The sequence below is a fragment of the Thalassophryne amazonica genome, chromosome 7 (assembly GCF_902500255.1).
Source record: "Thalassophryne amazonica chromosome 7, fThaAma1.1, whole genome shotgun sequence".
NCBI classification, from domain to species: Eukaryota; Metazoa; Chordata; class Actinopteri; order Batrachoidiformes; family Batrachoididae; genus Thalassophryne; species Thalassophryne amazonica.
Genome location: NC_047109.1, coordinates 25,320,573 through 25,346,289, shown reverse-complemented (window position 1 = coordinate 25,346,289; position 25,717 = coordinate 25,320,573). Strand labels below are relative to the sequence as shown.

The window sequence follows — 25,717 nt, the reverse complement described above, 5'->3', positions numbered from 1 at the left end:
CTGGCCCCAGGAATACATTTAACGTCAGCCGGCGTCTGTAACCTGACTTTGCGGGTGATAGAATCCCCTATCACTAAAGGCCGGTGTTTTGGCCTGGAGATAGGAGTGGAAGTCACTCGGAGAATTCACATCAGGTAAATCCAAGGGGGAGAACCAATTCACAGTTTGTAGTGGCGACTATAATCAGGGTGCTACAACCGGGCACCAAGCCCTATGGGGCTTCCTCCGCCTAGCCCCAATCCAAAAACCTTCCTCCACAGCCGGCGTTTCTATGCTGACGCTAATGGGCTCGCTAGCCAGCCCAGCACTAACCTCATCTAGAGTGCCTGTAACATCTAACTCCACTGCGCTAAGAAGCTGCTCTAACTTACGGACACGGCTCTCTAAGAGAGACACCCCATCTTCCAGCATCACACAGGATTTATGGAGGGTGTAAAGTAGGTAAAGTAGTGTACTTTGCACACTAGGAAATTCAAGAGTATAGCCAAGCAAGCACAAGCTAACCAATAATGGATAAGCTAACCACTGCTAAGGCTCACATAGATGCAAATAAATGAATTAAAGTTCACAGCAGTTATACTGAAAGAGTAGCAGAAGTATTCGACATGTAGGAACAGTAAATATATAAACCACTTCTAAGATTAACACAAGGGTAAAGTACTAAGCTAAAGTTCACAACAGTTACACTAACATTTAACTAACAGAATTATATAAAAAAAATGAAATGAAAAAATGAAAATAGGGATCCGAAGTAGTTAATGCAAGCTAACTGCTAGCGAAAATGCTAGCCGCTCCTAAGATTTACACAGGAGTAAAATAATTACTGAAAATTCACAGCAGTTCGACTGAAAAACTAACAGAAGTATTAACCAGGTTAAAAAAGAAACAGCTATAAAAATAACGACGGGGGGGGGGGAGAGGAGGAGTCGACCTAGCTAGCAAAAGCTAACCACTAGCGAATACTAACAGCTAGCGAATTACAACAGGACTATAGTTAAATAACGTTCAGAGTAGATACAATTAATAACCAGAAGAGTGCTAAAAAGAAATAAAAGAAACGTATACAACCGTGTGAAGTTCAGAAGAGCGTCACAACAACAAACAATCCGTCGGAAACAAGATGCCAGATCTGTGAGCCAGCGTCAGCAGTCTGTCTCTCTCTCTGCCACTTTCCATCTGGGTAGACTGAGAGAATGAAGATGAAGTGTCTTCCTTTTGCCACTGAGGCACTGCATTGTAACAGATAGGCAAAATAGTTGTGCATTTTTGTGAAAAAAGCATGTAGACGCATGTACCTGTAGAATTTTTAGAGTGTGAGCAGAGCGAGCAGCAGCAGTGCAGACAGCTGTACTGCTTGATACAGTTTGCGACCACAGTTTAGGGTCCTTTGGCTGGGCTGAAGCTGTGTCAGTGCACCATCCAGGCTTGTGGCTCGTCGAGGGTCGCAAATCGGGTCTGTGGCACGTCTGACGTCTGCCGGACGGACCGCGGCTTGCCTTGGGAGGTCGCTAGCCAGGACTGTGAATCGCTGGAGGCCTATAGCCTAACCTGTGACTTGGCAGCAGTCACCAGCTGGACCCACGACTCGCCGGAGCCTATTGGCCGGGACTGCTGCAGCGGCAGAGGCTGCCATTAAATCGGGAGTAGGTCATTTGAATGAGGCCTGCCCACCGGGATTCACATATAGTCATGTTTCCCGTGGTATGAGGCAAGGCGGAGTGTTGCTTTTATTTATAGGTCTACGATTACTTTATTAACTGTTGGGGGTCACAAGTATAAATCATTTGAGCATCTGATTCTCTACTCTGCCCATGATGCTACATACTGTCTGGGGCAGAAGTATGGACATCAGTCATGTTATTTTGCCATTGTTTATAGGCCCCCTGGCCCACATTTTCAATTCTTGGATAAATTTGGTGTGTTTATCTCTAACTTGTCAACAAGTGCTGATAACATTTTGATCATTGATGATTTTAATATTCATATGAATAGGCCCTCTGATCCCTTGTGTAAATCATTCATGGAAATTGTGGATGCATTGGGATTTCAGCAATGCATTCAGGGCTTGACGCACATTGGTGGAAATACCCTGGATTTGGTTCTTGTATGTGGTGTTGCTATTACGAATATTGGCATCCTGCCCCTTGCATCGGTGGTCTTGGACCACTCAGTTATTAGGTTTACATTTACGCTGCCGCGTTTAGTGGAGTAACAACCTTGCCTGTTACCATGGCGACGCAGTAAACCTTCAACTCGGACTGGACTCGAAGCTCAATAGCTTCAACTTTGCAGAATGCTCAATCAGTAGACAGTATGGTGGATAATCTAAATTCAGTACACTTGATAAGATTGCGCCTCCTCTATTAAGGCCTTGCCTTCCCAAAGTGCAGTCGCTTTGGTTCAATGGTTACTTGTGGGACCTCAGACATAAGGCTGGAAGTCTGGAACAGAAGTGGCGTAGCTCTAAATTTGAGGTGTTCCACTTTGCATAGCATGATGCAGTTGTAGAGTATAAGCATGCATTATGGACTACAAAGCGGGCCTACTATTCAGACTTGATCGATAAAAACAAGCACAACTCAAAATTTTTGTTTGACACGGTAGCATTTTTTATCCATGGATGGCCACTTGTTAGTCATTCTCCGTTTGTAGCTCAGGACTTCTTGGATTACTCTGAGAAGAAAATAGAAGACATTAGATTGAGCATATCTCAGCATGCCTTGGCTCAATCATTGCACCCTGCTATGGAGGTGGGAGTTATCAATAAGATGATACCTAGATTTACAGAATTTGATATTATTTTTCTAAACGCGCTGGCAAAGCTTGGGATGTCTACAAAAAGCACAACCTGCTTATTTGAGCCTATGCCAACAAAGTTGTTTAAGGACTTATGGCCCGTTCTTGGGCCGACTGTGCTGGAAATTGTTAATCTTTCATTTTAAATTTTAGTTTAAACTTTAGCCTGGCATAAAAAATAACTGAGCAGCCAAATGCACAGTCAAGAAAAGGTACTGAAGAAATAATAAAACATTCTGAAATAATAAAGTAAGAAGTGTGGTGTGCTGACAGTGGAACGAAACAGCGCAACAGATAAGATGACTGTCAACTTTTTCTAATATGCTGTCTGATGCACGCTCCAGCCACAGTCTGTCCTCTTGGGTCCACACTGCACTAGATCTACGCTTATACTGCTCATATGTGCTGACTTTTGCTGAATATTACACATCTGCACACATTACATCCAACTAGTCTGTTTTGGATCACAATATAAAGAATATTTTGAATGTGTTCTGAAGTCTGATTTGGAGTTTGAGAGGTTTTTGCACCATAAACATAGCCAGTCGTGTGTTGAAAATGAACACCCTGCAATTTTGCAAGTTCTCCCACTTAGAAATCATGGAGGGGTCTGAAATTTTCATCTTAGGTGCATGCCCACTATGAGAGACAAAATCTAAAAAAAAAATCCGTAAATTACAATGTATGATTTTTTTAAATAATTTATTTGTATGTTACTGCTGCAAATACGTATTTGAATACCTGTGAAAATCAATGCTACTATTGGTACAGTAGCCTTTGTTTGCAATTACAGAGGTCAAACGTTTCCTGTAGTTTTTCCACCAGGTTTGCACACACTGCAGCAGGGATTTTGGTCCACTCCTCCATACAGATCTTCTCCAAATCTTTCGGGTTTGGATTTTCAGCTCCCTCCAAAGATTTTCTATTGAGTTCAGGTCTGGAGACTGACCAGGCCACTCCAGGACCTTGAAATGCTTCTTACAGAGCCCCTCCTTAGTTTCCCTGGCTGTGTGTTTGGGGTCATTGTCATGCTGGAAGACCCAGCCATGACCCATCTTCAATGCTCTTACTGAGGGAAGGAGGTTGTTTGCTAAATCTCGCAATACATGACCCCATCCATCCTCCCTTCAATAGGGTGCAGTTGTCCTGTCCCCTTTGCAGAAGAGCACCCCCAATGTATGATGTTTCCACCCCCATGCTTCACGGTTGGGATGGTTTTCTTGGGGTTGTTCTCATCCTCTAAACATGGTAAGTGAAGCTGATTCCAAAAAGCTCCTCCTAAATAAGGGAGAGACACTCTTCTTCTTGTCACCATCTCCTGTCTATCTGGTCTCTTTGTTTTCTGGGACTTCTGCACTTTGTCCAGGGACCATCGTGGGTACAAAGTGCAGAAGTCCCAGAAAACAAAGAGACCAGATAGACAGGAGACGGAGACAAGAAGAAGAGGAGTGTCTCTCCCTTATTTAGCAGGAGTAGGGGAAAAACTACAGAGGATCTTCAGACAGCACAAAATCCCAGTTTACTTTAAACCGGTTAACACCTTGAGATAGAAATTAGTTCACCCTAAGGACAGGATCCCTAGTTACAAACAGAGCAATGCAATGTACTCTATCAAATGTCAGGAAAACTGTAATGAACACTACATAGGTGAGACTAAGCAACCTTTACATAAAAGGCTATACCAGCACCGCAAAGAGGGCGCAAGTGGACCTCAGTCTGCAGTTCATCTCCACCTGAAAGACACTAACCACATGTTTGAGGACAAGGAAGTTAAAATCTTAGCCAGAGAGAAGAAATGGTTTGAGAGAGGGGTCAAGGAGGCATTCTATGTGAAACAGTTGAAACCCAGCCTTAACCGGGGAGGGGGTCTGAGACACACTTTGTCCCCTGTTTACAATGGGGTACTCAGGTCAAAGCAGTTTCAGTCTTTGTTCATGGTAATGAGTCATTCATGTCATCAGGAGAGTCGTCAAGGCAGCCATCAGGAGAGGCTTCCATCCCATCATTAGGAGGGACAGCTGCCCTGTCATTAGGAGGGTGCTAACTAGAGCACAATAGGTGCTAATTAGAGCTACTGTTTAGTCACTAGCCTACAGCAGTCTGCCTCTCGATAGGAGGGGTCTGGTTAGGTTTAAAACTTCAGGTTTTGTGGCTTCTGTTTATTCTTCTCTACAGGAGTCAAGACAGAAGTCAGACTACCAGAGCAAGAATTTTAGCTGAGGAAGCTTCTGCAATTTGAAGCGAAACGTCCTCGCGTCAAGCAACCGAGTCCAAGCAACCGAGTCCAGTCAAAGATTCAAGCTTCTCTACTATGGAAACCACCTGGACAACTGCACAGAACCTACACAGAAACATGCAATTAATTTAGATGAATTAATCTCAAAGCTTGTAATTAATTACATAATTTTTTTCACTTATCTGACAGCAGTAAATATTACACACAATGATAGATTATTATTGTAATAAATCATGCCAACTTTCCTAGTTCATGGAATCAGGAAGCCAACTGGGGCTGAAAATCTGCTAAAGGTGTGCAATGAAAAAGTATGTTTAAGATCAAATAACCTAAAATTTATTTACTGATATGCATATCACAGCACAAGTTTTGTAAATGAAGCCTGATATTTTTCAAATTTTACTTCCAATTTGTGTCTGAAACTTTAAGGCAGATTTCTGTGCTGGGAGTTTTATTATTTCTTGCTTTGTAATCTTAGTTAGTTCACAGGCTGAAAGCAGAAATCGCACCTCCAGCCGGTACATCGGTGCTTTTAGTCTGATGGGAAATGCGTGTTTTGTGCAATAAGGGATAGTAATCATCGCTCATATTGCTATACTGTAGTAATCAATATAATAATTCAACAATGCGGCACACAGGCATGTTTGTTTTCTTTCCATCACCACATAAATAGACCCTAGAATGCTGAATGCCTACAAGAAGCTGTGTGTGTGTGGTCCAAACAGGCTGTGTCTGAGGAGACCACTGCAGCAAATGTTATTTATTGAAGGTGTTTTATCAGCGCCACTGAGCTACGTGGAAGCATTGTCGGCAGTAACCGGAGGCTCCGCAGCTTATTATTAAACTTCTTTCTGCCACTGTGCTTCCCTCTAGGAGGGAGATGGAAAAATCATAAAGAAAATTTCATCCCTCAGATCTTCCCAGATCAAATTAATATATGTCACAGTCCCTTCTTGACAATTTAATACTGAGAAAAGAAGTTTCCCAAAACAGCCGTGGCATCAATACTCTCACCTACAGCCAGACTGGACCACTGGACTCTTTACAACAAACTGATACCAAAGTTGTCAGAACTGGAAGTTCTTCGTTTACAAGTTCTAGAAGATTCAGAAAGACTCAAAGAAGGAAAGTAAAAAAATATTGCATCTGTCGTGCGTGTACACTGAGAATAAAATGATGCAGACAGGGTAACAAATGCGCTCAACAGGGAGCTCAACTCCTGCAGCAGATGGGAGCTAAACACTAAAGCTGGAATTCACAGCGACTGCATTCCCAGAAGGCCTTGTGAGGCCGGTACAGTGGAAGCAGAATGAGGTGGATTGTGGTGAGGGAGGTGGGGAAGGGCAACACTGGGGGAGATAAGAGACGTCAGGCAGCAGGTGTTCATTCCAAAAGGTTTACACAAATACTTACTGCAGAGGCTCTATTCATGAAAAACCTCAGAGAAATACAGTAACTTCATGTGAAATCTGAAGTCTATCAAATCCACCCGACAACTCTGCCTCTTCAAGTTATTCTTGTTTAACAGTTTATAGAAAAAATGTTATAGTTTAAGTAAAATCACTGAAAACTGGAAAGAGCAACAGACTGCATCGGATGTGGACTTTTATGTTCATGAATGGCCAGACAGGACCAATGCCAACGCTGTCTTTGTTCCATCTGTTGACTAACGTGGTGATGGCATAATAAATTAATAATGGGCCGATTAAATTAATTTGGCTTCTTGTTGCATGAAGCAGTAGTGCCACTTTTAACAAAATAAATGAGACATATGATTTTTCCTCTTCATGATGCATTTTTAGATGATGCAACTAATACTCCAATGCAACATATCATGCAGAAAATATGGTTTAAAAAACAAAACAATGTAGGTAACCCTGCATTCTTTGTCTTCTACAACCCCTGGCAAAAATTATGGAATCACCGGCCTCGGAGGATGTTCATTCAGTTGTTTAATTTTGTAGAAAAAAAGCAGATCACAGACATTACACAAAACTAAAGTCATTTCAAATGGCAACTTTCTGGCTTTAAGAAACACTATAAGAAATCAGGAAAAAAAATTGTGGCAGTCAGTAACGGTTACTTTTTTAGACCAAGCAGAGGGAAAAAAAATATGGACTCACTCAATTCTGAGGAATAAATTATGGAATCACCCTGTAAATTTTTCATCCCCAAAACTAACACCTGCATCAAATCAGATCTGCTCATTAGTCTGCATCTAAAAAGGAGTGATCACACCTTGGAGAGCTGTTGCACCAAGTGGACTGACATGAATCATGGCTCCAACACGAGAGATGTCAGTTGAAACAAAGGAGAGGATTATCAAACTCTTAAAAGAGGGTAAATCATCACGCAATGTTGCAAAAGATGTTGGTTGTTCACAGTCAGCTGTGTCTAAACTCTGGACCAAATACAAACAACATGGGAAGGTTGTTAAAGGCAAACATACTGGTAGACCAAGGAAGACATCAAAGCGTCAAGACAGAAAACTTAAAGCAATATGTCTCAAAAATCGAAAATGCACAACAAAACAAATGAGGAACGAATGGGAGTAAACTGGAGTCAACGTCTGTGACCGAACTGTAAGAAACCGCCTAAAGGAAATTGGATTTACATACAGAAAAGCTAAACGAAAGCCATCATTAACACCTAAACAGAAAAAAACAAGGTTACAATGGGCTAAGGAAAAGCAATCATGGACTGTGGATGACTGGATGAAAGTCATATTCAGTGATGAATCTCGAATCTGCATTGGGCAAGGTGATGATGCTGGAACTTTTGTTTGGTGCCATTCCAATGAGATTTATAAAGATGACTGCCTGAAGAGAACATGTAAATTTCCACAGTCATTGATGATATGGGGCTGCATGTCAGGTAAAGGCACTGGGGAGATGGCTGTCATTACATCATCAATAAATGCACAAGTTTACGTTGATATTTTGGACACTTTTCTTACCCCATCAACTGAAAGATGTTTGGGGATGATGAAACCATTTTTCAAGATGATAATGCATCTTGCCATAGAGCAAAAACTGTGAAAACATTCCTTGCAAAAAGACACATAGGGTCAATGTCATGGCCTGCAAATAGTCCGGATGTTAATCCAATTGAAAATCTTTGGTGGAAGTTGAAGAAAATGGTCCATGACAAGGCTCCAACCTGCAAAGCTGATCTGGCAACAGCAATCAGAGAAAGTTGGAGCCAGATTGATGAAGAGTACTGTTTGTCACTCATTAAGTCCATGCCTCAGAGACTGCAAGCTGTTATAAAAGCCAGAGGTGGTGCAACAAAATACTAGTGATGTGTTGGAGCGTTCTTTTGTTTTTCATGATTCCATATTTTTTTCCCTCTGCCTGGTCTAAAAAAGTAACCGTTACTGACTGCCACAATTTTTTTTTCCTGATTTCTTATAGTGTTTCTTAAAGCCAGAAAGTTGCCATTTGAAATGACTTTAGCTTTGTGTCATGTCTGTGATCTGCTTTTTTTCTACAAAATTAAACAACTGAATGAACATTCTCCGAGGCCGGTGATTCCTTAATTTTTGCCAGGGGTTGTACTGTAGCACAGATACATTTGGTGTATCAATAAGTACTAGAAGACACATGCAGGAGAGCCCCTTACCTGGTGACCAGCTTTAACCTGCTCCAGAACTTTGTCATAACACACCTCCTCCATGTCATGAAGCTGCTGGATCTGGAAAAAAATGAATAATGAAACTAATTTAAGTGCACACACAGGTATGCACATGGTTTGTGTCAAACTAAAAGCCTAAATTTTTTTCTGACACAAGATAGACTCAATAATAATGATAATAAAAACCCCACATTAAATTAAAATATTACGTAACTGAACAGTGTGCACACACCCATGGTAAATGGAATGCATTTATACAGCACATTAATGCTCAAAGCATTATTTAACTATAAACTTGAGGATTGAGGACCTTTTCCAAGAGCCCTTGATGATTTCTGATGGGGATCTGAACCAAGGACCCTCTGATCACAAGCCCACCTCTTGACCATCACCTTGAGGAGACTAAAGTCAACTTCTGCCTGGTTTCTCCCAGCCATTGAATATTTTAAAGATGATGTGAGGTGGTGGAAATTTCAGAGGTTTGTATTATACTATGTTCTAACGGATGGATTTAGTGAGGTTCAGTTGTCAAAGTTCACTTAATTTAATACACATAGAAGCAGCTCAAAAATCCATACTTGTGGCTGTAAGTTTGCATAATTTTCCTGACTGGTGTAAAGTTTGGTCCACTTCTATTTTAATGATGTAGGCAGAAAGTGGTGTTTTGACTGACACTAAAATGAACCACCCACAGACTGCCATGTTGGTGTAATGAAAGGTAATGGAAAACAGAGTGATGTGAAACAAGTCTCACAGTGCAACACAAAGACAGATGAGATTCTGTCACCAAGTAATTTCACAAAGTCTTGGGTACAAACACTTGTTTCTCACCATTTCAACAAGCTCATTGGTTTGGTTAACTGACTGGAAACATCAGTCACATGATATATGCCAGTGCCGACAAACTCTGTGAAGGAATCACTCCTGAAGAGTAGCAATGTCAGCTTCCACATTAGCTTTTCCAAAGATGGCACACATATGGGTAGGTTTATTGTATGGGTAGGTCACTGACTGTGAGTTCATCTTCACATGTGCACTGTTCTCACATGATCATAGTGATGCATCAGTGGCTAAAAGGTTAAGCGTACATTTCTAATACTACATATCCCCTGGTGATCAGTTAAATGAATCGTTAAAAAAAAATGTAAAGTGTATGCTACAGTCAGGCAAATCTACCTAATGCAGGCTGCCATCAGAAACTGAACAATTATGTGTGAAGGAGACCAAACAGGAAAGACAACAAGCAACCAATGATAATCCTGCTGGATCCGGTTAAGTTTCGTTAGCTGTTAGGTGCAATGTTAGGGGTCTGGAATGCATCACAAACATCACAAAGAGACACAGATTCCAATCTCACACTGTTTGACTGTGACATCTTGAGACAAACGTGAGGAAACGTGCCAAATCCCAGAGCCGAAAGCAGCTAAAATAATCCCACATTTTGTAACTTAAACTATACTAATGATATGATACATTACACAACACATTTTTCTTGATGTGCTACCAACTAAATGTACATGCTGTCATTACTTGGACCCACTCTCCAAACACTTTAACTCACTGATCACTACATTTGGCTCCAGTTTGTATTCGAGACTATGGTGTACAATTCTTCTGAGAATCAAGTTTGGATCAGGGCACTTTGTGGGTTGAGCAGTTTTTTTGTTTCTTTAAAAATCACCAAATGTACTCAACAACACTGTCACAACATTGGAAGATTTCTCCCGTCAGCTGTCAACTGTGGACAGTGGCAGTGGAGTTTAACTGTTCATTTATTCCTGAAATGATTAGATTCAGTAAACACCCACTGACAAGGACACTCATTGCTAGTTTATTAGGTACACCTCGATAAAGCACAATGTAACAACAGTTCTCCTGTAGTCCCTGCCTTCATGAGGGTTATGAAGTTACGAAGTTAATTTTTCTCCTGATTATGTTTGAGAAATTCTGATGTATCTGAAGGTGATCTTGGCTTCTATAATTTGTGGTGCTGTTGAACTGTGCTGGTATACTGAGACAAAATATTTGGCAGTCCTCAGCCCAGGTCAGACAATAAGTGGCACTGCAAACCAAAATAATTTTTTGCACAGTGTCAGCAAGCAGCCACTGCATCTCTCATCATGTATATGGTTTGAAGTTATGTGTGGCTTGAAATCGTGTTTTTTTTTTTTTGCTCATTTTCAGAGGTTTGGTGTCCACTGCTGATCATTACTACTATTATTATTTCTATTGTAAGTTTGAAACAGTTGCAGTCAACTGTTGCTTCAGTAGCAACAGAATCATGGCAGAGGCACAAAGCCAGAAGGCAGTCTTCTGCTTGTGTCATATGGCTTTGTTTTTGCCCTGGATTTTGTACTGCTTTATGTTCATGTTGGATTTTTTCTACTGCTTGGTGTTCAGGTTTGTGGTCAGGTAGCCGATTACACCCCTCTTGCCGCTAAGAGCGAATGAACGATGACGGTGATACCAACGCTTTTTCTCATAGCTCTGGCCATAATAGTGGACAGGAGGCTTGGAAAGACACCGGCAGGCGGGTCTGGTTGAGGATCAGACATCGAGGAGTCAGAACATCTGCAGGGAGCTGTCATCTCGGCTGACCACAGCTTCATCAGTGCAGCGGAGGAGCCAATGCAGCTGACAACAGAGGGGCATCAGCCGTTATCATGAGAGTGGTGCAGTTTTTACTGCAGCCAGGTCGGGCAGCTGGTTTCCAGCTGCCAGGTCCATAGTTCTTGGCCCATGCAAAAATCATCAGTGAGGGTTAGTCAGAACCTCGTGAATACCGAAGTTGAACACGACAAGATCAAAGCCACATAACTTCTGAAAGTGCTTCTGAAACTGCCCCTGTGGTTTACTGACTCTGGTTCTGATGCTATCCTCCTGCACCCATCTTTCGCCAGGAACCTGAGTTGTAGACCATTCCCCTTGCCAAACTCCCTGGAGGTGAATGCCAATGGACGGCAGTGCCTTAGGGAGAATCAACTCAGTTTCTCTGCCTGTGTAAGTGACCTTTTCAGATGGTCACATGGAATCACTGTGCTTCCACATTTTGGTAATATGTCCACATCCGGTTAATATTGGGACATCCATAGTTAAGACACACACCCAAATTTTGATTGGGGTCACCGGAGAGATCCTTTCTGAGGGCCGACTTGCATGCATACATGCAAGGCACGATGAGGGAGTGGTCAGACCCCTCCAAATCTTATTTAACAGGGGTACCACGTTACCGTGATTTAGCCACAGTATTTAGTAAGGCTAAGGCCAAGTCCCTGCTGCCCCCACGATCGTATGCCTGTGCTATAGACTTGCTACAGGAACCACACACCCTAGAGAAAAACTGTATTCATTCAGGACCTGAGTGTCAAGACATGGAGGATTACATCCGGAGTCACTCCAGCTAGCTTAATTCGACCATCCTCATCCCCTGCTGGGGCAGGGTTCGGCTTTGGGAGAAAGAAGGATAGGCTCTATGACCTTGTACTGATTACAGAGGGACTAATGAGATAACGTCCAGATAGGATATCTCCTCCCATTCTTGCATCAGCCTTTTGAGTCCCTACAGAGGGCTAAAGGATTAATTAAGTTAGATTTCCAAAACGCATACCATTGTAGTCAGGATATGGAGGGTGATGAGCGGAAGACCTTGTTAAAATACGCCCATAGGTCACTATGAATATTTGGTCATGCCATTTGGTCTCACTAACGCTCCAGCAACATTTCACAATTTCGTAAATGATGTCTGCAGTGGTTACTCCAGAACCAGCTGTATGTGAAAGCAGAGAAATGCAAACTCTACAAACCTTCGGTATCTTTTCTAGGGTTTGTGCTGGTTGAGGGGGATGTCAAGATGGACACAGACAAGGTAGTGGCTGTGGCTGAGTGGACCACAACATACACCCGCAAGGAAGTACAGAGGTTCCTGGGGTTTGGTAATTTTTATCAAAATCTTTTTTTTTATAGAAATCCTTACATAAGCTCACCTCTCCCCACAGGTCTTTTGTTTGGTTTCTGGAATGTGATGCAGCTTTTTGTGAACTGAAGCAGCGTTTCATGTCTGCTCCAGTGCTGCTCCCCCCAACCCTGGTTAGCAGTTTGTGGTCAAGGTAGACACCTCAGACATTATGATAGGGAAGTTCTTTCTGAAATTAGCCCCACTGATGATAAGTTTCCACCCATGTGCATTTTTGTCCAAGAAGTTATCCACTGCTGAGCAAAATTATAACACTAGTGACTAGGAGCTGCTGGCTGTCAAAGTGGCCCTGGAGGAGTGGTGTCATTAGTTAGAGGGGTCCAGATGCCGTTCCTGGTCTGGACCGACCATAAGAATTTGGAGTATCTGAGATCAGTTAAACATCTGAATGCTAGGCAGGCATGTTGGGCCATATTTTTCTGTGCTTTGACTTTGTCCTGTCTTATCGACTCGGCTACAAAAATACTAAACCAGGCTCACTTTCCAGCTCATTTGACTAGATCTGCCACACCCTTGAATCCAAGACCATTCTGCCAGAAAAGTGTTTTCTTTCTATTCTCATCTGGACACTGAAGCCAAAGTGAAAGTGGCCGCTGAAGTCTTACACCACTGATTTCTCAGGCAAAACTGTTCGTGGTGGACTCGCTAAGGGGGGGAAGTGATTGAGTGGGCTCATGCTAACAAATTTCTTGTCATCCAGGTGTTAATAAGACACTGCTTGTGATACAACAACTGTTTTGGTGGCCAGGTATGGGCAACAATATCAAAGAGTTTGAAAGTGCTTGTCAGGTATGTGCTGTGTTCAAATCATCAACTCGTAACCCACAGGGTCAATATGCACCACTATTTGTTCCTAAGCAGCCATGGTCACATATTGCTGTGGATTTTGCCATGGGTTCTCCCAAACTCTTGGTAACACGTCATCCTGACCATGGTGGATAGATTCTCTCAGATGGCCCACTTGATTCTGCTATCAGACCTTGGCCAAGGAGATGGCCAAGGCTGTTAACATTTTATTATCAGGTACCATTGTTTTCCTCAGGACATTGTGTTGACCAGGTCCCGCAGTTTGTGTCTCAGTTCTGGTCAGAATTTTGCAAACCTTTTTGGAGCTCCTGTCAGCCTATCCTGTGGCTATCACCCCCAGTCCAACAGTCAGACGAATGTTTCAAGTAGACGTTGGAGTAGGGCCTTTCATCACGTCATCTCACACCCCACGTCCTGGGTCGGAACATTGCCTTGGGTTGAACTAGCACATAACACTTTACCATAGTTCTTGTCTGGCTTCTCCCCTTTTCATATTGTCCATGGTTTTCAGCCATCATTGTTTCCACCCACAGACTCAGATTCCCCGTGCTGTCTGCAATGACCCTGGTGACAAGGGTGCAGGAGAACCTGGGAGCAGGCCCGCCCGTGCCTTCGTCAGGTCATCAGCGATCTACAAGATGGCTGCAGATTGCAAGAGGTCTCCCGCTCCATTACCTCCATTATCATCCATCCATTACCTGCTCTTTTTAAGCTCCCTATTTCCACTTTGTCTTTGCCTTTGTATTGCTGCTACCAGCCTTTCCATAGTCTGCTTGTTTGTTTTTGTCATGCTGTGTTTTTCAAACCTTTTGCCTGTTTTTTGACCTTGAGTTTCACCTCATGATTTGGATGCCTTTTTGTGTACCGACCTCTGCCTGTTTACTGAGTAAAGTAATAGAAAGAACTATGCAATATGGAATGTAGGATATAGAATATACTGTAGCATCTGGTAGTAACTTTATCCTTGTAGCATCTTCATAAGTGCAATATCCCATGCCCTTATTTATTTATTGTATGTTGTGTATACACAGAGACAGTTATCAAAAGTTTTTTAACCCCTATTCATCACTAACACACAACTTGAATCGGTATTCTGTGCTTTTATTCTGTGTTTTTATCTTATCGTGCAGTGCATCGATATTTTGTTCTGTTACAGCATCTGTGATGTTTTTTACTGAATCACAAAAACAAGTCTAAGACTGCGGCCTTTTTCTCAACCTGTGCCTCTGTGTGAGTCTTGCATTTGTGTTGAGGCTTTTTGGGTCCAAATTCATGACACTTTGGTTCGAGAAAACCTGAATCTAGATTTCATCTATTATCCTTTTGCTATGTCACTCTGAAGATGTAAGATTAAGTAACAGATAAAAACTATTTCACACACCATCTCTCCAATCACAGCCATTGAAGGCTGAATTCTTTTGTCACAGCGCCTTTACTCACTTGCCTCCTTCATGGGCTTTTGAAGATGATCATATTTGCCACATGCTTTCAATTTTTAATGGATGATTTAACCGAAGTCCAAGGGATGTGTAACATTTGGAACTGACTTTTATTTGAAGTCTTATGTAAAAATAATTGTGGTACCAGCACATACCAGCTGTGAAACAGCTCAGGAGTCAAATCGGATCCCTTAAAAATGGAGGCTCACACATTCCCTGAAGTGGTTTCTGCATTGTTCAGACTGATTCAGACAAGTATAATAGATACAAAAATCTCTGACATGACACTGCTGGTAAAATAACCCAGATAAGACTGGTGTCCCATAGAGGGGGACTCATGGACTGATCTGCTTCACATTATGGAATCCGGGAATAAGAAACAGTGAACCAATCATCAGGACCTGTAGAGCTTTTACTTTTCAAAATCCAGTGATGTACGGCTGCAGGATGAATCATATGAAAATCAGAACCTTGATTCAGACTTGTGTGTGTGATCTCATTTCTTAATGACAACGATTATGACATGTTCACTGGTGGCATCAACTGCAACAATACAGGTGCTCCTACATGGTTTTTTATGCAAAGACATTATGGCATTAGACCACATGATGCAGAGCAGTGGAAACCTAAATCCAGAGATCACCAGTGAGACCTAGATGAAAGTTGTTATTAAACCTTTAGCTATGGTACCCTTTGTAGTGTGGTGGACCTTCAGTGAGTGTCGTTAGCAGGCTGATGACAACTCCAGGTGGACATGCCAGAAATCCAGCAGCCAAAGATCACTGGGCCCTAGTAGCGATGAAATGGGGTGACACTATGAGGACAGTCCGCAAGAAGGAGCGGGAAAGCAGCTGCTGATAATTTAACTCTAAATGTTTTAACACTAGAAACTAAAAAGAGCATATTGCATTAGGTTTGTGCATGTGTCTCCAAAAGTGCTCAAGCATTCCTGTAAAGCTTCTCGCTCACACTGTTAAGGTTTCAGTGGACCATGTTGGAAGGTTTGTTTTTTCTTGTCTTATCTTATTGCAGTTTTATTTTGAACTGTGACATTTTAATAATAACAGAGTTCCTCATAGGCCTCAGGAGCATTTTGTAAATGACTGCAACAAATGTTGCACTCATTTACAGCGGCTTGATTCGGAGTCGAGCCGCTGCTCCTCTACGTCGAAAGGAGTCAGTTGAGGTGGCTTGGGCATCTTTTCCGGATGCCCCCTGGACGCCTCGCTGCAGAGGTGTTCCGGGCACGTCCCATTGGGAGGAGGCCCCGGGGAAGACCCAGGACACGCTGGAAGGATTACATCTCTCGGCTGGCTTGGGAACGCCTTGGGGTTCCCCCGGAGGAGCTGGGGAGGTGTGTGTGGATCGGGAGGTCTGGGCGGCTTTGCTTGAGCTGCTGCCCCCGCGACCCGACTCCGGATAAAGCGGAAGAAAATGGATGGATGGATGGATGCAACAAATGTTTATATTAGCTAAAAAAAAATGGTAATTGTGCAGCCCAACAACAATGTATAATAAAGAGAAAACAATACAGATTAAATCAAATCAATAGCTTCTGTTTCCCCTGTTTATCACTGCACAAGAACTTCATGTTGAGCAATTTATTTGTCATTAATTACGGTTCCCTAATGGCGATCTTTAGTGGACTTACACAGTGGAGTGCAAAACTGGAACTGAGTCAGGCTTTTCTGAACCTGTTCAGGTGTCTTATTTTCTTCAGTTAAAGAGCAGGTAGCTCAGGGAACAGGATACTGCTTTAGTAAAGCATAAAACTGTCCAACTGGATATTTCAGATTTGAGTGTTTAATAAATAAACTAGAAGCACTCAGAGAGTGCAAACCTCCGCCAAGGCCATGGGGTCACTGACGCCATAACATCTACACGCCGTGGAATCACTGAACCTAAAAAACTCTAACAATGATGTTTGCTCAGTAGTAAAAAAAAGTTTCATCTGCTGTGACTGGATAGCATGTATCGTTAGCGCTTGGCATCACAGTTTATTGCAACTTGCACCTTTCCCAGAAGCTACTGTCATCTGCGCACTGATATTGATATTGCATGTGCTTATAGACAAAAACAAATAAGAGACAAAATTAAATTTATTATTCAACTAAACTGCAAATATATTAATTTTTTAACATTTATGAAACACTTCTCTAAACAAGGCCATAGGGTCACTGACCCTAAAGAGATTCCCTCCTTGGCACAGTGATCTATTTCTTTTTGTCTCTTTCTCTAAAATTGTATATAATAATCATTAGATTATTAATATATAAACAAAAATAAATTTAAGAAATATTACAATTTGAAAACAAATGCACCCGAACGTGATGACAGCTGCAACTGCTTAATGCTAACTTTTAACATTGAAAATGCCATAGACATGCTAACGCATTAGTATCAGGATCCGGACCGTGATCCGGATCACCACTAAAATTTACTCACTTGTTCCGCTTGTCATTTCCAACCACTCCACAAAATTTCATCAAAATAAGTTCAAAACTTTTTGAGTTATCCTGCTGACAAACAGACAGACAAACAAACGCGACCGAAAACATAACCTCCTTGGCGGAGGTAATAAACACCATATGCATTCATGCAGAAACACCAGGGTTCTTTATTAGTGCAAATCTGTAAAAGCCTCAAATATTACTGTGTGCTATAAACTCATTTTTATTGTCTATCTGTTTTATCAACATGGTGCTATGGACTAAAATAACGAAAGATAACATATAACCCAAATAAAATGCTTGCACCTGCAGAACCTTTGAAAAGCAAACATCTACATCAATGTGGGATTGTGTTTACCTATGTGTAAAAAAATAAAAAGTGTTGAATTACCTTGTTGTTACTTTTTATACCCACAAATGTCTGTCCAAGAGGCACCGGTCTGAAGCGACTGTCAAAGAAGAAGAGGCCAATGTAGGGGTTGACATGCAGAAAGGCTGCCACGTCAAGGTAGTTGGGCAGGGTGGCTGAAAGGCCCAGGATCCTGATCATACTCTGGGTGGACTCGACCTAACCATCAGAGAACAGAGCAGTCAGAATCACACAAAGTTCTCAGCAGTGATCCAGACAAAATACACATTTTATTCCAGTAGTACTCAACAAAATAACATTAACAGCTAAGATTATACACTTTATAAAAGTGCAGTGGTAGAGTGAATACGTCAGCCAAGCTTCAATGTGTAATGTGCCTCATCCTGCAATCCAAAACAGCATTTCATAATTCCCTTGGTTTGGCACTTTACAGGAATCCAACCAAAAATCAGACTTTTAGCTGCTGGCATAAAGGTGCAATAAGTGATCCTGTGAGTAGAAGGTCATAGGCTCAATTTCACACCTAAACAGAAAAGTCCCTGGCAAGGTCCTTAATTGCTACTCCCAGCCCCTTGGCATTGGCGTGTGAATGGGGGAATGTGAAATAACCATATTTTAGGTCATGGTCACCATTCCAGAAGATACCCAGTCCATTGGCCAAGTTATATTAAACCAAGTTCCTTTGTTTTTGAGTAATCCGAACAAAACAACACAACCGCTGTGATGATGGAAATAAGTTTGAGACATGTTGTGACATGACCAAGATGAAGGTTAATAACCAGCTACACCAAACAATCCTGAACATAACATCTGGGTGGAACACGACACCAAGTTAAATGCATTCCAGGGTGTTTATAATGTCATTATAAAGCAACATTTTACAAATCATTTTTTGTCCTGAGCATTAACTATATTAAAAAAAAAAAAAAAAAAAAAAATTATTTTGAGGTTAAAACTTCAGGCAAATATATCATCAATATGGAAACTAATGCTTTTAAAATGTGTTTCAGTAAAAATAAAATCTGCCTTTATTTTGTCATTGAACGTTGAAGAAAATTTGGTATGTTTTGTCTCCATGTGGGTAAGAGGAGAGCAATTTGAAGGGGGTCTGGAGGAGAAAGGAGTCTGTCCTATCTGCAAGCCTCCTGCTGAATGTGACAGGGAAGATTGGTAAGGCCTTTAATGTGATGCAGTACCTGTCAAACCAGCCCATCAAGATAAGACCCAACCAATCCCTGCCTGCGGATACGGCCTGTGCTAAGCATCCACACTGTTGATGTTCAACCTCCGTACTGCAAATGTGCCTCATGTGCGACAACAGACTCCAACGACCTGCACGGATTTGTTTTTTTCTTTTTATATGACCTTTTTCTTTATGCATCTACTTTTAACAGCTACAAAATTCCTGCTTTAGCTCTGAGCATGGAACTCACACCATAAAACTTTATAACCTCAAGAAGTTACTGTGATTAACAGCTGAATTTGAACTTTCCCAAAGGAGATGCATTAAAAAGGCGATTACAGTGATATGAAGAGAAATAATAAATCTGGAAGGCCCGATGTGGCACTGAGACAACAATGATACTGTTTACTCGGGTAGAGTTCAATGCTGAAGACTATAACGTGTCAGCTGGGAATTAAACACTACAGTGCATACTGAGCACTGACCAAAGTGGAACCATGGTACTACTGTAAGGAAGAAAAACTACCAAAAGCTGTCAGCTGGTGTACGTCTTCATTTGATAAAGGAACATAATTATTATTAATTGTATAATATTATATAATATTAATAACATAATATTGTATAACATAATATTAATATTATGGTATAAAGATGAATGTCTTTATACCATAATATTTTGAGCCCTCACTCATATTTGCATTAGAAATAAGAGGAGTGTGAAGCCTGGTGTTGCAGCAATTGTGTTGTCTGTACATATACAGACAATCATACACAACAGCAGGGAATATCTGTAACAGTTAAACTGCCTGGTTCCCATGTTTAATAAAACCATGCACTGGGCAGCAGTGTTTCCTTAAGTTAGACAATGAAAATATATTAGGACACGACACTCAGTTCAGGAAAGATTGGGGAGTGCTCCCATGGATGGCATAGTCCCAGATCCACCACACTACCGAACAGATTTGGGACCGAGATATCAACAAGTCAAGAAGACAACCAGCCCTTCGCCCATCTCCAAAATAATAATCAGGTGTAAAGTGCGGTGTGACTTTGGTCTTCTGCAGTTGCTGGTGTCCTCAACAATGAGGCACGAGTGTACTGCATCATGGAAAAAGAAATACACCACGTGATTAAAATATCATAGCTGACACTCCCTCACAATGCAAGAGATAATCCTCCTCTTAGCCTCCTTAAGTAGCCACTCTTTTGACAAAAGTCATTCCAGCAATACCCAAGGGTCTCCAACAGACCGAGTACCAAAGACATCTAGTTGTCACCGTCATTCACTGATTACTAATCAAGTTTCATAACAATGCAAAAACCAAACCGAAAGAACCAGGGCCCTAAAGACAAGACAGTATTTGGTCACAAACAAGCAGAACTGGTTCCATTCAGAGACAATGGCATGCTACTCTACTTTGCAGAGCTCTTGGATCCATAAATAAAGAGAATACATTTGTAATATGTAGTTATGTGTTAGCATGCAGAGCAAAGGCCAAGCTAGCCAGTGAACACAGCTCCAAGCCAATGGGCCAGATGGAACATTTCACTGCAAAGCACATACGGATTAATTTCAATCACGGTTAGATGACGAAGTATCCCTGAATCTTTGTAGCATATCTGTTTCACATGGGGCTTGAACTGAAAAAATGTAGCTAAGTCCAACGGACTGCGTGCTGAATCAACGCCTTTGTAATCACATCAAAGTTGTATTCATTTCTTCTATTTCTGTTTAACATGTCTTTTAGTTTTTAAGTGCATCTATTGTGAATTTTATTTAACTAAATTTCTCCTGTTCGGAATCTTGGAAATGGTTAGCTTTTTGCTGGTGGTTAGCTTGTGCTAGCTCAGCTACACATTTTTTAAACATTTCTTCTATTACTGTCACTCCCAGTCTAATACTTCTGTTAGCATTTCAGTGTAACTGCTGTGAATTTGTAGCTCATTATTCTATTCCTGTGTGAATCTTAGGAGTGGTTATATTAGCATTTTTGTTAGCAGTTAGCTCGTGCTGGCTTGGCTACAGTCTTGCATTTTCTGGTGCACAACGTACACTGCTTTACACTTTACATAAATTCTACGCAATGCTGGCAGATAGGGTGGCTCTTTGAGAAAGCCGTGTCCGTAAGCTAGAACAGCTTCTTAGTTCAGTGGAGTTAGCTGTTACAGGCACTCCAGACAAGGTTAGTGTTGGCCCGGCCAGCATGCCCATTAGCATTAGCCTACAATCACTGGCTGTGGATGATGGCTTTTGGACCGTAGTTAGACATAGGAAGTCACATAGGGCTCGGTGCCCTGTTGTGGTACCCCAATCACACTTGCCACTGTGAACTGTGAACCAGTTTTCTCTTGTTAGTCAGTTGAGCCCACGGGTTACTTCCACTCCTATCTCCAGGCCGAAACGCCGGGCTTTAGTGATAGGGGAGTCTATCACTCGCAAAGTCAGGTTACAGACATCGACTGACATTAAATATATTCCTGGGGCCAGAGCTCCTGACACTGCCTCTCATCTCAGAGTGGTGATGCTGCAGAAGGGTAGACAAACAAAGGAACATGACACTACATACAGCCACATAGTTATTCTCATCTGCACCAATTATGTCAGGATGAAGAACTCCGAGGTTACAAAAATTTGTCACCATAAATTAATAGTCTCTGGTCCCCTCCCCTCCCAGGGTAATGATGAGGCATTTAGCAGGCTGACATTGTTAAATAGGTGGCTGGCAGAATTTTGTAGACAGCAAGGCTTTAGTTTGATTGATAACTGGCCTTTGTTTTGGGGCCACCATGGCTTGCTGATGCCAGATGGCCTTCACCCTACTGGGGAAGGCGCTGCTATCTTGTCTGCGAACATAGATAGAGCTCTACAAGGAGGGTAACATTAGGATTTGCAGCAGGCCACAGCGCAGGTGATTACAGACCCTGCAAGGCTTATGACGAATGTGAGTGTGGAATCCATTACTTTAGTGGGGAAATTGTTGCAGAAAATCCACTATGGTGATAGTGCAGTTTATATGGCAAGGAGGTAAATTCGTCCAGTTGAGACGGTGGCCTGTCTCCGCAGACGTGTATGTAAAAATCAAACAGGGATATGCTTTGCCTGTCGCGGCGCACACAGATTCGCCAAGTCGTCACGGAAACGAATCGGCGAATTTGCACGCACGTCTTTCATTAAAAAATGTCCTTAAACAGTGGAATGTCCGCATAAAGTCCTCATGCCGGCCTCTTCTGAATCTTCTCTGTTCTCTCACGACGTCCTGGGTGAATTAAGCCTTAAATTAGGATGTTTTCAGGTCGAAACAGGCCGACGACGGCGCCTGGAAGCGCTGCGCGACGTCCCGCTCCGTGGGAAGTCCTTACAGCGACAGAAACACCCCATAATCTCTCATCAGCTGTTAAACTTCTCACCGAAAACCATCTAAATTTCTCGAATAGTGTCCACTCGGATATTCCTCACAGGTCCAGAAAAAATTTTGATAAAGCAACGCGCGCCGTCTCGAGCAGCGTGTGAAACAAAGGAATTCAGCCGAGAGGGCTGAACCACATCTCACTCAAGGCCTGCCCACAGGGAAATGACGTCACCGACACACGTGAAAAAACTCACGCATGCGCACGAGGGTTCAAGCATGATTGGTGTAATCGCACGTCATTCAAATCCATATAGTTAAAAAAATAAATAAAAGTGTCGGTTTCTTATCTAATAGACCTCGTATATATGCCACTGTGGAAACACCCCTAAACCAAACAGTCCAACTATCAACCCCCCTGAGGTCCTTAGTCTGGATCTTAACATAAGATTACTGTCCTCAAAATCACTGTTGATTAATGATCTAATTATGGATCACCATTTAGATATGATTGGGTTATGTGAAACTTGGCTTAAACCTACACCTGTCCTCGCCTTAAATGAGGCCTGCCCACCGGTGTACACATTTAGGCATGTCCCTCATGATGCAAAGCAAGGTGGGGGTATTGCTTTTATCTACAAATCCAGGTTTAGTTTATTAGTTGTTGGGGGTTCATAAATATAATTTGTTTGAACATCCGATTTTCCGCCCTGCCCACAATGCTACGTATTGCCAAGGTCAGAAGAATAAAAATTAACCCTATTACTTTGTCATTGCATATAGGCCCCCTGGCCCATACTATGAATTGTAAGATGATTTTTGTTGTGTGGGCTGCTGAAGAGGAGGTACTGCTGGCCCACCACCACCAGAGGGCGCTGCCGCCTCACAGGAGCAGCCGGGGTGACAGCTGACACTCATCACCTGTGACAGCTGTCACCACTCATCTGATCTGCATCGGTATATCAGCAAGACGTCATCTCCACCTCTTTGCCGAGATATCGTTCTACCTGAAAGGTAATATCCTCAGCCTGACTGCTTGATAGAAAGCCTTTTTGTTGTGATTTTTGTGAGTGATAACAGACTTTTTTCTCCAACGAGAGGTGGAGGTAGCTTCCCTGCCGTGCAGATTGCTGGGTGCAGACGCACCCACGTTTAATTGTGTTTTTGTTCCTCGCCAGCAGTACCAGGTCCGACACGCGGAGGCAGTGGCCACCTGGGAGTTTGGGACTTGGCGGCTCCAGTATTCCCGGGGTCTGGTGGCGGAGGAAATCGTGTGGTTCCGGTTCTGCTTTGGAAAGGCGTCTCCTATCTTCGAGCCTGCCCACACGACACCTTGTAATTTGACCTTTGATCTATTGTGGAATCTGTTGTGTTTGTTGTGCACGTTCGCAACAGTAAAGTGTTGTTATTTGACCTATTCTATTGTCCGTTCATTTGCGCCCCCTGTTGTGGGTCCGTGTACTTACACTTTCCCAACAGATTTTGGTGAGTTTACCTCTAACTTGTCAACTACTCCAGATATTCTGTTTACTGGTGAATTCAACATTTATATAAATAAACCTTCTGATCCCCTCTGCATATCATTTATGGAAATTATGGATGTATTAGGATTCCAGATACATTCATGATTCGACACACATTAGTAGAAATACCCTGGATTTGGTTCTCACATTTGGTATTGTCACAAATGTTGACATCATGCCTCCTGCAACAGTGGTTTCTGATTAATCACTAATTAGGTTTACAGTTTTGCGGCTGTATTTAGTGGAGCATTATTTATCACTGCCGTGACTACACGCCGTTGATTAGGGATACAACGCCGGCCACCAATTACGGCGGTGTAAACTGCGGCACTACAGGAAGGGGCAGGATAAAACGGCGATTAAAAAGTATCAAATTCCGTTGTTCGCGTTGTCTCCGTCGTCACGCAAATTCTCCGGGAGCGTTCCCGGAATTATTCGACATGTTGAATAATTTTTTAGACGATTACCGGTAAAGCCGGAACTAAGCCACGCCTCCTAGTGCCAGTGTTAACAACGGCGTGTGATCCTTAAGACGGCCAAAAGCTCTTCCGGGACGCTTCCGGGAGCTCTTACCGTCTATATGTAAACGGGGCTTAAGAAGCATTTCAAGTTCCTGGAGTGGCCTGGTCAGTCTCCAGACCTGAACTCAATAGAAATTCTTTGGAGGGAGCTGAAACTCCAAACCTGAAAGATCTAGAGAAGATCTGCATGGAGGAGTGGACCAAAATCCCTGCTGCAGTATGTGCAAACCTGGTGAAAAACTACAGGAAACGTTTGACCTCTGTAATTGCAAACAAAGGCTACTGTACCAAATATTAACATTGATTTTCACAGGTGTTCAAATACTTATTTGCAGCAGTAACATACAAATAAATTATAAAATCATACATTATGATTTCCGGATTGTTTTTTTTGTCGCTCACAGTGGACATGTACCTTAGATGAAAATTTCAGACCCCTCCATGATTTCTAAGTGGGAGAACTTGCAAAATCACAGGGTGTTCAAATACGTATTTTCCTCACTGTATAAGTCGCTCTCCTTTTACAGCACAAGATTTCTTGGGTTATTTCAAGAAGAAAATAGATGTCATTAGGTTAAACATCTCCCAGCATGCCTTAACCCAGCCACTACACCCTGCTATTTGAGGTGGGTGCCATCACTGAGGTTTTACCTAGATTTACAGAATTTTATAGTATCTCACTAGGCGTGCTGACGAAACTCGTAACATCTACAAAAGGTACAACCTGCTGATTTGATCCAACACCATCAAAACTGTTTAAGGACCTGTGGCCCACTCTTGGGCTGACTGTGCTGGAAATTATTAATCTCATTAACTTCTGGATGTGTTCCTAAATGTTTCAAATGTGCAGTGATTAAATCATTACTTAAGAAATCTAATCTTGATCCTAGTATCTTGAAAAACTAGAGGCTGATATCAAATCTATCATTTTTCTCTAAAATTCTGTAAATGGTCGTTTCACAGCAGCTCGTGGACCACCTAACTAAGAATAATCTTTTTGAGCCACTGTTGTCCGCTTTTAGAAAATATCATTCCACGGAGACAGCTGTCACTAAAGTAGTGAATGATATTCTGCTTGAAATGGATTTGGACACCACTACGAGTCTGGTGAAATTTGGGGTGCACAGGGATCTGTCTTAGGCCCCCTCCTTTTCTCCCTTTATATAGCACCCATTGGGCGCATATTGCAGCATTTTGGGAATACCATTCATTGCTATGCTGATGATACTTAGTTACACATGCTGATAACTGCTGGTAATCTCATCCACATAAAATCCTTAGAAGATTGCCTTGTATCAGTGAAAAGCTAGATGTCTAGCAATTTCCTACTTTTAAACCCTGACAAGACTGAAATAATGGTTCTTGGTCCAGTTAGACATCTACATCAATTTGACCAGCTCATACTTAGCCTAGGCTCATGTGTCATACATCACACTGAC

General features: G+C 42.1%; 1 protein-coding gene across 1 annotated transcript in view; it reads right to left on the bottom strand.

The window, feature by feature from the left end:
* Positions 1 to 25,717, bottom strand: part of ascc3 (activating signal cointegrator 1 complex subunit 3) — a 626,361-nt gene that overhangs the window by 269,190 nt on the left and 331,454 nt on the right. Inside the window, 2 exon segments of the mRNA XM_034173960.1 lie at positions 8,654 to 8,725; positions 17,726 to 17,902. Coding sequence (XP_034029851.1) covers positions 8,654 to 8,725; positions 17,726 to 17,902 — 249 coding nt within the window.